The sequence below is a fragment of the Pongo abelii genome, chromosome 14 (assembly GCF_028885655.2).
Source record: "Pongo abelii isolate AG06213 chromosome 14, NHGRI_mPonAbe1-v2.0_pri, whole genome shotgun sequence".
Lineage (NCBI taxonomy): Eukaryota > Metazoa > Chordata > Mammalia > Primates > Hominidae > Pongo > Pongo abelii.
In genome coordinates, this window is record NC_071999.2 from 117,493,284 (window position 1) to 117,506,910 (window position 13,627).

The following is a 13,627-nucleotide window of genomic DNA, read 5'->3' on the forward strand; positions in this document are numbered from 1 at the left end:
AGGGGTGTGTTCCCACCCAGTGAGGGGGTTCACATGGCAGGATTCTTGCAGTGGAGGTGAGCTTTGAGGGAAAACTAGTAGGGACTAAGTCCCCTAGAAAATGCTCATCAGAATTTCTTGGGGGAAGAATGTGGAAAAAAACCTCTCCCTTTCCTTTGTCCCCACTAGCCCCAATTTGATACACTGCTCTGTAGCCCTGGAAAACCAGTGGTAAACAGAATCCGTAGAACCAATGTTCGATATACACAACCAACGTAAGATGTATAGAACGTAGAATCAATGTTAGACCTATCTGCCCACCCCCTAGAACTGTTGGTAGATCTGCCCCGTGGAACTGTGATAAACAGATACACACACACACAACCATTGATAGGCCCACCCTATAGAACTGTGATAGACACACCCTATCCATCTAACCATTAATAGAAATACACACGTACCCATAAAACCATTGAGAGACAGAGGGACCCACCCCATAGAACCAATGATGGACACCATACACTGTCTGCAGAACTAATGGTAAAGACACAGACACTGTCCGTAGAACTGATAATAGACACACACACACACCCGTAGAACATAGACAGACCCACCCACACAGCCAGCAGTGGACACACCCACACTGTCCATAGAACCAGTGATAGAGACCCCCTCCCGTAGAACCATTGGTAGACGGGCCCACCCCATAGAGCTGATGACGGGCATGCATGGTGCCAGGTTTTTGTTTGGCAGGTGTTTCTTCAGCACCTGTTACGCAGAGTAAATATGTGTTGAATGGATGTGGAGCGAAAGCGGTGCTGTTTTAAAACATCGGAATCCTTGCTGAAATCAGGGCTGCTTTAATGGTTTTGCCTGGTGTGGAAGTGAAGGCGGTGTGGGTTTTTCTTGTTTTTGCTGCTGCTTGAGATGACTTTTCTTTCTCCTCCTTGTCTCCTGTGAGTGATGGTTATTTCAAGCCCTGAGCCAGATCCTGCTTGTTTAGAGAGACTTTTCCATTCTGAGGGATCTGAATCCCTAACTTTTTAGCCCTGATGTTTTAATATTGTTACGTATCTGCCAAAATGCCTTTTATTTGGGTGACGCTTTATATTTACCGCACTATGGAATTGTCCTTGTAGCTAAACTGCTTTGGTTTTGGCTGACATTCATGGGGCAGTCTCTTAGACGCCTTCAACTTGAAACTGGGAGAACAGGGTGGGGATGGGGTGCTGTGATTGGCCTTGGTGAGCCGAGCCTGAGGGACTGGGTTTCTGAGGCACTGAGGGTCACTGTGGATGGCCTTTTCCTTGGCTTGCTGTTTGGCTTGTTAATTCAGTGAGGCTGCTGGATGAGTATCCTTGGCCTGTGTGAGGGGCTGGAACTTTTGTCATCTTTAGTACTGATCAGTAAAACTGTTACATTTTTATTTCAGAGAAGCCTGTGTCTCCCAAATCAGGAACACTGAAGAGCCCTCCCAAAGGATTTGATACGACTGCCATAAACAAAAGCTATTACAATGTGGTGAGTAATTGCAGAACATTTTTAAACTAACTGGTTTTTGACTGTCTCTAAAACTCAGCAGTGTAGAATATAGTGTAAAGTACCTAGAATAGGAAGAAGGAAATAAAGTTCATTCATCCGCCACACAAATGTAACCACCATTAAAGTTTTGGCCTGTTTCCTTCTAATCTCTGTATTTTCGTAATTGTATGTTTTTGTTTTAATATCGTGTATATGGAAACGTCCCTTGCTCTTATCCCATAACATAGTAATGTGGCTGTTTCCCCATGCCATAGCCAGTCTTCAAAAATGATATTTTAAAAAATGTATAATGTGATGTGAAAATTTTATATGCCATTCTGTTTGTATTCAGAGTAGACTGTAAGTACTTTAGACATAGGGCTTCTAATTTATTTTTTCTCTTAATATAGTATTTCCCAGGATTGATGCATAGGTATCACATGGCATAGAATTAGGGGAGCATGTCTAAACACTATACGTGTTAAAGACAGGTGTTTCTGGATCCTGAAATTTGCTGCTTAATATGTTCAGTATGTGATACTATATCTGTGTAGTCTAATGCTATTAAATGTATAGTCTCATGGTACTAAGTCTGTATCGTCTAAACCTTCTTTGTACCTAAGCTCATGTAGCAATTGCATGTTCTATAGAAATGGAAAATAATTTATTTTAAAGAATTTATTAAAATTTTAAACTACTCAACATGATAACAACAAAGTAAAACCTCTAAACATATGTATGTTTTGAATTCTGGGGAAAATGTGCGTTTGTTTTGTTATTTCTTCCCCTACTCCCAATCTTTATTTTCTTCTTGAGTAGATATAACTATGAACCCATGAGACCTTTGAATTGTTGGTGTGAAACAGCAGTTGATTGGTGTTTTTGGGCAGCAGTCATTTTATCGTGAGCATTTCATTTTCTGCTCCTGTTGGGAAACGGTGAAAAGTTGTGGTGAAATGGAGTCTGAACAGCTCCACCACGTGGACCTGTGCCACCGTCTCGTGCTGTGGGGCTTGCACTCTCAGCTTTCTCCTGAGTGCCCGCCTTCCACCTGCCCCAGCATCTTACTGCAGGACAGACTGGCCTGGGGACGCACTCATTAGTAACTGTTTATTTGGTGCCTGCTCTGTGCAGCTCTGTTAAAGGCACCAGGGTGCACAGTGAACAGAATGGCGGGTGCCTCTCCCCTTGCTGAGCTTGCACTTGGGTACGGGAACACATAATGGTCTTCTGTTGCCTCCATTTTTACTGCTTCTTTTTCATAATTTGACATCTCTGCACCTTCTTGTGAACAGGTCTCTTCATGCATCATGCCACTTCTCTTACCTTAGTGGCAATCTTTGACTTATTTTTCCTTGTATTTGGTCAACTCTGGACCCTTTTCTGCCTTGGAGACCCTTTTCTTTGCTTCCCCTCTTTCTTCCCCTTTTTTCATTCATCTTCATTTGGCTACCTGGACTCTGCCTTCTAGCTCACCTTTGTGGACTTTGAGAAGATCAGACTCCTTTTAGCCCGTCATGTGGCCCACGTTCCCCGGGATGCCTGCTTTCTGTCGTCTCTCCTAGTGCTCTGCATCGCCTTCATCCCTTGGCCTGTTGGGCATTTGCTCCTGGGATTTGACTCTACTAACTCATTTGCTTTTTATTGTGTAATGTAGTTTATGTGTAGTTTTGTGTACATAGCTACAAAGACAGTAGATGGGTTTTACGGGTTGTAGGAAAACTTGAGTTTTAACTACTGAAGCTGCCCTTTCCCCTTGCATTCTTGTATAAGACATTGCTTTCCTGGGGAAGGCTTCATGTGGTGAATAACACAGCCACAATCCACAGTGAGATTCCAAAGGGTGTGTTACCTTCTGTTATGGTTCAGGTCCAGATAATTGTGTTAGAAAAAATGGTTAGCAGTGTTTAAATTGGTGCCAAGGGCATTCTTTAGTTTCTCCATTAATCTTGCTTTCATTAGGCACTTTATAAAACCAGGCAACCATGCTTTTTTAGAAATCCTGGTGGGTTTTTCTTTGCATTATATATTCTGTAATACTTCTCAGATTGAAGCATAGTCGATACCTTCTTCGTTTTCCTTCTCTAACTGTCCTTTTACAGAGAGAATAGCCTGGGTATTATAAGTGCTGTTTTCTTCGAATCAGCCAACTCTTTCATACAGAATGATGGAAAACACCTTGATCTCAAAATCACATCTAAATTGTTGTCTATATAAAGCTGCATTTGTAAGTAGCACATGGTAAAATTACAGTTGTTATAGAAATAAACTCATAGAATTCATAGAGAATCATCTTGTGATGTAGTACTCTCATTTTACAATAGAGAAAACGAAGCTAAGTGCCTTGTCCAAGGTTATACACTGGTTACTGACTAAGCCAGGAATCAATTTCAGCTTTCCTTAATTTTATATTTGTAAATTGTACATAAAAATAGAGAACAGAATACAACACAGAACAGAACATGATAGATAATGTGTTAGGCATTTCCACACCCCCTTTTGTAGTTGCGTTTTCACAGAAAACTATAAGGTCTAGGTGTTTTTAACCCCACTGAGAGTTGAAAACTTACTAAAGGGTAAGACTGGTGTGGACCAATGGTGTTAAGGAAAGTTACATGAATGACTTGTCTTAACTTGGGATCAGTATAATAGAGTTGAGAGAAGAGTATTCCATGTGAAAGTACCAACATTTTGAAATTAAGAGACAATGAGACAGGTATGAATGGGATGGATATGTGTTTTCCTGCTATTGTATAATGGTTAAGATGAACACCAAAAAGACACTGGAAACTAAAACTTGTAATAATTTATGTCTGTTATTATGGACCACTCAGTAACTATTTCTCTCTCCTCTCCTTCTGGGACTCCTGTTGTGCGATTAGTCAAATATAGACAATATTTGAGCCATTGTCTTCATACTGTCCTTTAATTTTTTAAACATAGTTTCCTTTAGTTCTTTGGACATGTTTATAATAGCTGCTTTGAAACCTTTATCTCCTAAGTCCACTATCTGTGCCCCCTAGAGACAGTTTCCATTGACTGCTTCTTGTGTGTGTGTGTGTGTGTGTGTGTGTGTGTGTGTGTGTGTTCACACTTTCTTGCATGTCCTATAATTTTTTAAATTGAAAACTGGACATCTTAGACCTATTTTAGCAGCTCTGGATGCTTGAAATCCACCTCCCCTGGGATATACTGTTGCTGTTGCTGTGTCTTGCTCAGTGATTCACCTAGAGCACTTCTGTAGTTTATCTTCCCATAGTCACTGATGTCTATTTTTATTTTTTTTATTCTTGTTTTTATTTTTAATTCTGTCTTTCTAGGATTCACTTTTGGGTAGCATAATTTAGTATTCAGCCAAAGATTCACCAAAGATTGTGCTTAAACACCTTTAACAGTTCAGGTATTACGGCTGACACCAGTAATCCCAACACTTTGAGAGGCCTAGTCGGGAGGATTGTTTGAGGCTAGGAGTTTGACACCAGCCTGGGCAGCATAACAAGACCATGTCTCTACAAAAAACCAAAATTACCTGGGCTTGGTGGCAAATGCCTGTAGTCTTAGCTACTCGGGAGGCTGAGGTGGGAGGATTGCTTGAGCCCGGGAGTTTGAGGCTTCAGTAAGCTATGATTGCACCACTGCACTTCCAGCCTGAGCTACAGAACAAGACTGTGTCCCTAAAAAAACAAAAAACACCTCTGACAGTGAGGTTTCACTCTTTGCCAGTGATCTGTATGGGGTTGGGGAATGCATTCAAAGAGGGAGCTGGGGAGGAGCATGACTTTTTAAAAGTTAAAGGCAGTGGATGAAATGACAAAGGAAAAGATAAATCTTTTAGGCTACCTAATGAGAGTTTAATATATTCCTTGCCTCAAACAATATAAGCCAGATCACAAGTTAATTGGAATGTTATTTGCATCAGGTATAGTACAAAGTTATCCTTAATGTCTGAAGAGCTCATTAAGACAAATACCTGAAGATTAATAGATAAATGGGAAAGGATGTGAACAATTTAAAAAAATGGTAAACACTAAGGCTTTGAAAAAAAATAGTTAAACTCACCATAAAAATTTTAATAGCCATATTTTCTGTAATCAGTGAGCAGAGATTTAAAGAGAGAATCTTTAGTTCTAATGGTAGAAATGTAAATCCATACAGAGTTTCTCAAAAGTAATATGGCAGTTATATATAGAATTCTGAAAGTGATCAAGCTCTTTAATTTAGGGCTTTCTCTTTAATTTCTAAATTTCTTGAAATCCATTCCAGAGAATTAACCTGAAATATATTCAAAGATGCTTGTGTAAAGGCATTTTCAGAGGATTATTTGTTATAGTAATAAATTGCAACCAACCCAAAATAAACAGTATGAGATGAATAGTACCAGAATGATTAAGCGATCAGTGGTTTGTCCATTTGCAATTATTAAAGTGTACATGAGCCTTTAAAAATACAAAAAACATATATTTTCGTATTTTCGTGTTAAGTGCAATAACAGAATATAAAATTACATAGGTGATATGATCTCATGGTATTACAAAGTTGACATACAAGATAGAAGACATTGTGCTAGAGAATGGTTTCTTTCCAGTGGAGGAATTTTAGCTTCCCACTAATGTAAGGGATAGTGATTATGGGGGAAGTCTTTGGCACGACAGTCCAGAATGTGTTGGAGATAGAAACAGGGGCCCCTGAGGCTAGGGAGTAAGCCAGCGTGGAACATGGCAGGCACACAGGGCCTCGGGCTTGGAGAGTGACGGGGAAGGGAGAGGAAATCAAGATCTCTTAAATGCAGCTCTTTTAATTTCAATTAGTTTTTGTGACACAGCTAGCCACTACTGTTGCGTCTATTTTCTCATGTACGTACTGTTTGAAATCAGTCTGTTAGCTGTATCTTAGGGTGCCTTTGTTGTGTAGGTAGTAAGATCAGGGTGGCTTGATGCAGTGGAAGGTGTACAGCCTTTTTGTTGAATCATCCATGCTGCTTAGCCTGGGTGGCCAGGAGCTCTGGCCCTAGCTTCCTGAGCCCAGTTATCTCATTTGTAAAATGAGGTTGGTAATGCTGGCCCTGACCTGGTAGTATTAAGTGGACTGACAATTGGCCTTAAGGCCTCCAGCAAAGTGCTGGACCTTAGAGGTTTTTGTGTTTATTGAGAAGAGTATTTAAGAGGATTGGGAACAGAAGGCATCACTGAGGCCACCATACCATTCTGTTTGTAAACTGGAATCCCTGTAGCTTTTGAGGGTGACCTGTGAAAGCTGTAGCCAAGGCGGCCTGATCATATAATTAAAGGAGACAGATTTGTGACCTGATGTGCCCGAGCTTGGTGGATTTGACAGTGAAAGCACACTCGTTGCGCCCATGGCATGGTGACTGGCATCTTTGCTGATGGGGATCAAAGGAAGGGGTTGGTTGCCTAGGCTGGAGAGAATGATGGTCTAGAGTTGCCTCTCGGGGGGATGAGGAGCACCCTGCTCTGTCATTAGAGAATGAGGTTTCTTAAGTCGCTGACTGGGAAGACACAGTCCTTATGGCCTTCCCTGCTCAGCGATATACACTACGGTTTGATTTTATAGGCTTTCTGTATTAGTGCGTTCTCACGCTGCTGTGAAGAAATACCTGAGACTGGGTAATTTATAAAGAAAAGAGGTTTAACTGACTCACAGTTCCACATGGCTGGGGAGGCTTCAGGAAGCTTACGGTCATGGCGGAAGGCACCTCTTCACGGAGCAGGGGGAGAGAGAATGAGTGCCAGCAGGGGAAATGCCAGATGCTTATAAAACCATCAGATCTTGTGAGAACTCACCATCATGAGAACAGCATGGGGGAACACACTGCGCGCCCCTGCTCCCTCCCACCCCCCCCCCACCATGATTCAGTTACCTCCACCCCGTCCTGCCCTTGGCACATGGGGATTATTACAATTCAGGGTGAGATTTGAGTGGGCCGTAGAGCCAAACCATATCACTTTCCCTGTTATTTAGTGCATTATTATAATACTGTGAATATAAGGTAATAGGTAGCATCACTCTTTCTAATCCATAAGTGTATAAAACGGTTATGTATCCTTAGATGCCATCACACACATCCACGGGCCTTTCCTGTGCTCCAGAGAAGCCCCATGCCTGTCTTCCTCCCTGCTCCTTTAGTTTCTGATGGCCTTCAGATGCCAGGCTGAGGAGGAAAACCTGAGCCTCCTGGTGACAGGGTGTCCTCTGTCTCCATCCATCAGCACTGACCCTAAACCCTGGTGTTGCTTCATCTCTTCATCTTCTGCTTTGCCCTTGGCTTTTCTCCACCTCGATGAAGATTCTTTCAAATCTTTTGACCCCTGAGGTCTCTGCTTGGGGCCTGTAGGTGGAGATGGTTAAAGATGAGGGGCCCTGAGGTATCAGGGAGGGTGTGCAGCTTGTGGGATCCCCTCTTTTCCTGGGCGGCGAGGTGCCTGCTGGCTTCTTTCACACTTGGCTCCCGTTGTTTTTCATGGGATTTCCTTGCTCTATCCGGACTAAGATGATTGTTTTTCATGGGATTTCCTTGCTCTATCCGGACTAAGATGATTGTTTTTCATGGGATTTCCTTGCTCTATCCGGACTAAGATGATTGTTTTTCATGGGATTTCCTTGCTCTATCCGGACTAAGATGATTGTTTTTCATGGGATTTCCTTGCTCTATCCGGACTAAGATGATTGTTTTTCATGGGATTTCCTTGCTCTATCCGGACTAAGATGATTGTTTTTCATGGGATTTCCTTGCTCTATCCGGACTAAGATGATTGTTTTTCATGGGATTTCCTTGCTCTATCCGGACTAAGATGATTGTTTTTCATGGGATTTCCTTGCTCTATCCAGACTAAGATGATACAGATGAAGGTTGTCAGGTAGGCAGTAGTGGAAGGCTGACACAGACAGGAGCTCAGTGTTCGGGAGAATCAAGTGACTTAATTGCAAGAAAGCCTGTCTTGTGAAGTAATTACCTCCTGACTGAAGGAGTCATTTAAGAAGCAGCTCCAGATAAGACTCCACATTGGGCTGGAAGGTCGAAGGGTGACTGGCTAGATGCCTTCCTGCTATAAGCCAATGACTGGCACTCTTGAGTAACCATTATAACCCTGTAAAACCCCTTTTTGTGAAAAAGGGAAACAGACCGATAGACTTGTCCAGCTGCAGGCAGTCAGTGGTGGAGCGCAGCTGGGAGCCCACGTCCATGTGGCTGGAGAGGCCAGCTCTTTACCTGTCGCCATGCTGCTGTGCAGGTGCCATTGGCGGTGTCTGCTTCCCCCTGTGGGCTGGAGGCTTTGCAGGAGCCATTGCCTATAAACCTTTAACATTTAGGAGAAACGTACCCCAAGACCTGCGAATCTCCAAATTTAAAAGTAATAGAATAACATTTATTTCAAAAGGTACAGTATCATAAAAGCATTTATGTGGTCCCTCCAAACTTTTTTTGAGAGCTAATGTTCCGAGGTATTGGTAAGGACCAGCAGTGCTAACCTACTACATTAAATCAGCAATGGGTGGTCGGGGAGCCACTGACTGCCTCATGTCATTGTGACCCGTAGATGAGCCAGCAGGAGCTTCTGGGATTTCTTGTCAACACTCCTTCCTCCTCCTCCTCCTCCTCCTTTCCATGTAGTCAGATGTTTATTAGAGGCTACATTGTGTGGTGAACTACTGTCATGTAATTTACTTTTTGAAAATTTACCTGAAGTGTAAATAGACTGGAATGGAGAACATTAAATGATGATCTTGTTTCTCTGTAGCAGTGGACAGGGAGGGGCTGATTAGGTAGGGTGGAGGTAGATTTTGAATAATTGTGCCACTTTTTAGTTTTTCTTCTTGGACTTATACATTAGGATTGGGTTATGGAAATACAGTTGTATGATGATAAAAATCTTTTATACAGATGAAATAAAAAGACATGTTCTTTGTTCTCTTATGTAAATCAGTTATTTGTTTTTAAAGGCTGTTGATGACATAAACATATAAAACACCTACCAAGATTGACAGTGGAAGTTGTAACCCATTTGTAAAATCAGAAATACTAAGTACTCCTTTAATGATGCAACGAATAAAGTGTCTGTGTCTGCGAGGCGCAGCAGTGAGTCCTCTTTGTTTTGCTGTGCTCTGAGGCGGGCAGCGTAGGGATTGAGTGGCACCAGTGTTTGACTGCACTTGCCTCTCCAGGCCTCGTGACCCCCGGGAAGCTGGCACTGGCTGAGCTCAGCTCTCTGGGCCTTTCTTCAGCACTGTGGGTCGTAAAAGCTGCCTTTTCTCTGAAAACTGCGTGCGTCCTCTGGGTTCCCAGCGTTGGTGGGATGGAGCTGTGGCGTCCAGGCTGTGAGGTCTCATGGGGTCCTGCAGCAGCCAGAGCGTGCAGAAGACGAGGAAGGGAAGAAAGGTGGTAAGTGGCACCCAGGGCTGCGCCCCGAGGTCAGGAAGGCCAGCAACCTCTTGGCAGAGGGAGTGGGCACCCCAGCTGGAGCCAGGGAGCCAGGTCTGGCTGTGTGTTTGAGGAAAAGTTAAGTGTAACTTGAATTGTTTGGTTGGGAGTAATAAGGAATTGTGTTTAGCACCCTATTTGAAAATAGTGTTTAAGACTATTTGTTGAATTTAACCAACTTAACTATTTTAACAAATGTAGCTTTTTGGCAGAGGGCTCTTTTGAGTGTTTTTGGTGCTTAAAGGAAGCTTTCATTTCTACAACCAGCGCTTAGTGCTGTGACGGACAAAAGGTCATTGTATTTTATTCTTCTCATATTCGTGCTAGTGATAGTTTCTAGTGGCTGCTTTCTTATCTCACATAGGAACATTTTTCTGTTTGAAAATAAGTGTATAGGTCTTCAGGTGTGCAGTGAGCAGTGTTGGTAAGTTGGTATCCAATATTTAAGAAGCTAAATCATATTTCCTATCTTTAACATTGAAAAGGACTTTTCTGATACGTCTGTGACAGATCTTATTTTATCTTATTTAGCTCAAGATCCCATTATGCTTGGCTGGCTTCGCCCGTTGTTTTGGAGGACAGGCCTGGTTTAGAGTAGTGTCTCTGGGGTGTGGTGGCTGGCATCACGGTTTGCCTCTGCTCACCAGACCTTTGACATTTGTGTTCGACGGGAATTTCATAGAAGGAAGACATTGTGGTTGTGGGGTCAGCATTTCCCACGAAGAGCCAGCTGCCTGCAGGGCCCCTTGCTCTGGCTCTCCCACGTTCGTCTCCCATGAATAGATCCCTTCAGGGATGAGCCTGAGTTCCTTGTCACCAGTGGAAGAGCCTCTGGTTTTTTTTGCCCAAGTAGTTTAGTAAGTGATTTAATCAGATTTGCATTTACTCAGGAATGACTGTATTCCTTTCTCAGAGTTTACAGTCAACAGTAGCAAACAGAATAATGACCCGGGTTGTCTTTACTAAGGCTGAAATTTAAATTTAACTTGATGACTTTTTTCTTAAATGTTTAAATTTACATTTGGATTATCAAAAATTATGGGGACAAACTGAGCATGTTTAATATCTTTATTACTTCTGTACAATTTCTTTTGTATGAGTAAGTGAGAATGTATTGTTAGCTCTGGGAGACAAATAGCACATCTTGATGCATGTGCTAGATGCGCAGAAAATACGTGTAGTGTGATTTCCTGATTTAAAAAGCACTAGCTCTGTAACAGAGTCGGGTGAAAAAGAATGGAGGCAAGGATTCCACTTTCTTCACTTATGTCAGGTCCTTCAGGATCCTCAGCGCGGCCCTCACTCTCATGCCAAAGAAGACAGTGTGGTGTGGTGCAGTGGCAGGAGGACCTGGGGCCACTGTCTGGCTCTGCTTTTCCCAGCTGTTTGAGTTGGGAGAAGTCAGCTTCTCTAAGAGGAAAGGTTTTGTGTGCAGAGCATCTTGCTTGGTGCCAGGAGTGCGAGGAGCACCTGCAGTTCACATCCAGGTGCCTTCTCGTCCCGCCCTGGGCTGGGCCTTTGCTGCAGTGATAGCTGGTGGAAAGCATTCCTGCTTGGTTTCACCAGTTTTGCACTTTATATTTATCTGTCAGTTTTTAAGACAAATTATTTTGGCTAAATTTGCTACATTAATACAGGGTATTGGGAAACATTTTAATTTTAAGGTTAATTTATAATTATTCTGCTATCTTTAAATCAAGTAGTAAAGATTGTTAACATTGATAAACCTTTAGTTTTTAATAAATGTGGTAATAAGGTGTCTGAGACTGTCATATTCACTAGGGAAAGTCTATAGTTCCCAGAAATTGATTTCAGTTTTTAGATGCAATCTAAAGAGTAAACTGTTTTTTTAGTTGAGATTAATATTACATAGATTAAAATACATAGATTTCAAAGGCACAGTCCAGTGAGCTTTTACAATGTATATATCTGTTGTAACCGCTACCCAAATCAAAATACAGAACCTATCTATCACCTTAGACATTTACCTCATTCTCCTTTCCCTGTTGTCCACGCCCCCATCCTACCCTTCACCTCTTCTCTGATTTCTGTCACCATAAATTAGTTTTGCCATCTCTTAGACTTAATACAAATGGAATGATGCAGGATGTCCTTTTGGGAATGGCTTCTTTTGCACCACACAGTGTCGTAGAGATTGATCTGTTTGTCCATGCAGTTGTGATTCTTGGCGGCTTTTCCTTTTTATCTAAACAGACGTGGCATCTGATGATGGAATTCATGCTAGGTATACCTGTGTCAGATATGGTTGGCAGTAAGATAAAGTCAGTTGTATGGCCTTAGTAATAATTCATTACATGGGTTTAATAGTCAATAATCACAAAGAATGATGTTGATACTCAACACTTTAGTATTACATAGAAGTAACAGTGTGAATTGAACAACGGCGATGAACTGTCCAAAGTGTATAAATCTTAGTGTCAAATAGCAATTGAAATGTCAAATAACACTTATTCATCATTTATTATAGGTGCTACAGAATATTTTAGAAACAGAAAATGAATATTCTAAAGAACTTCAGACTGTGCTTTCAACCTACCTACGGCCATTGCAGACCAGTGAGAAGTAAGTTAGATGATAAATTGCATTAACTGTAAAATAGTCTAAACCTTAGGCCGTTCTCTTCTATTTTCGGAGAATAGAGGGTTAAATAGTGAAACAAAATTTAGTGTACCAGTTTGCCTTAGACATCAGCTGTTTATTAGGTTAAGACTTCAATAGGACATTGGGATGGCAAAGGAGAAGAATATAAATAAAACTGTTTACATATGTTTACTGTTATTTTTCTTGGCTCTAGGTTAAGTTCAGCAAACATTTCATATTTAATGGGAAATCTAGAAGAAATATGTTCTTTCCAGCAAATGCTCGTACAGTCTTTAGAAGAATGCACCAAGTAAGTAAGATGCTAAAAATTTGCAACACTCAGGTTGGTATAATTGGTATTTAAAGGATTAAGTGTGAAATAATTTTAGAATTCACATTTCTAAAGATGCAAACTTAGGTTATTTTAAATCTTTTGGGTAAATCAGCTTTTATAGTAAAAGCTGTATTTTAGACTGTCTAGTTTGTATAGCAGGAATCTTCAGAGAAAGACTCAAGAATGGTGATTTTTAAGGTGTTCCATGGAGGAAGAGTAGGGATGAAGAGCCTCTGGGAGAGAAAGGAGAATGGCCTGACACCAGGACCACTGAGGGGAAAAGTGGCTCAGCTCCTTGTGTGCCCTGAGTGCTGCGCAGGGGGCCTTGAAGGCCAGGTCTTTCCAGCAGCATCCTGCAGCTTGCCTGCTGTTTCTGGCTTTCCAGAAGCAGATACAGTGCTTCTTGAAATAACATATTAGGTTGGTGCAAAAGTAATTGTGGTTTTGGATTGTGAATTTTAAATCATAACTAGGCTCAGACACATCTTTATTAATCAAGACCATTCCAGTCAACACATTTTCGCCAGTGAGAAATAAGTTTTATTCCTGTAGCGTAAAAATCTGTGCTTCAGGATTCGACAGACTCTTGGAAAGCACTTTCTGCATCCTGCTGGTGGTGGAAGCGTTTTCCCTGCAAAAAGTTGTCGAGATGCTTGAAGAAATGGTGGTTGGTGAGAGGTCAGGTGAATATGGCGGATGAGGAAAAACTTCGCAGCCCAATTTGTTCCACTTTTGAAGTGTTGGTTGTGTGACGT

General features: G+C 41.7%; 1 protein-coding gene across 34 annotated transcripts in view; it reads left to right on the plus strand.

The window, feature by feature from the left end:
* Positions 1–13,627, plus strand: part of ARHGEF7 (Rho guanine nucleotide exchange factor 7) — a 191,973-nt gene that overhangs the window by 118,754 nt on the left and 59,592 nt on the right. For 32 of the 34 annotated variants that reach the window (XM_054529243.2, XM_009248793.4, XM_054529250.2 and 29 more), the window contains 3 exons: positions 1,412–1,500; positions 12,426–12,520; positions 12,753–12,848. In XM_054529243.2, coding sequence (XP_054385218.1) covers positions 1,412–1,500; positions 12,426–12,520; positions 12,753–12,848 — 280 coding nt within the window. Of the gene's footprint in view, positions 1–1,411; positions 1,501–8,952; positions 9,899–12,425; positions 12,521–12,752; positions 12,849–13,627 lie in introns of those variants that run through there. The other 2 variants (XM_054529264.2, XM_024230823.3) reach the window with 2 other exon arrangements.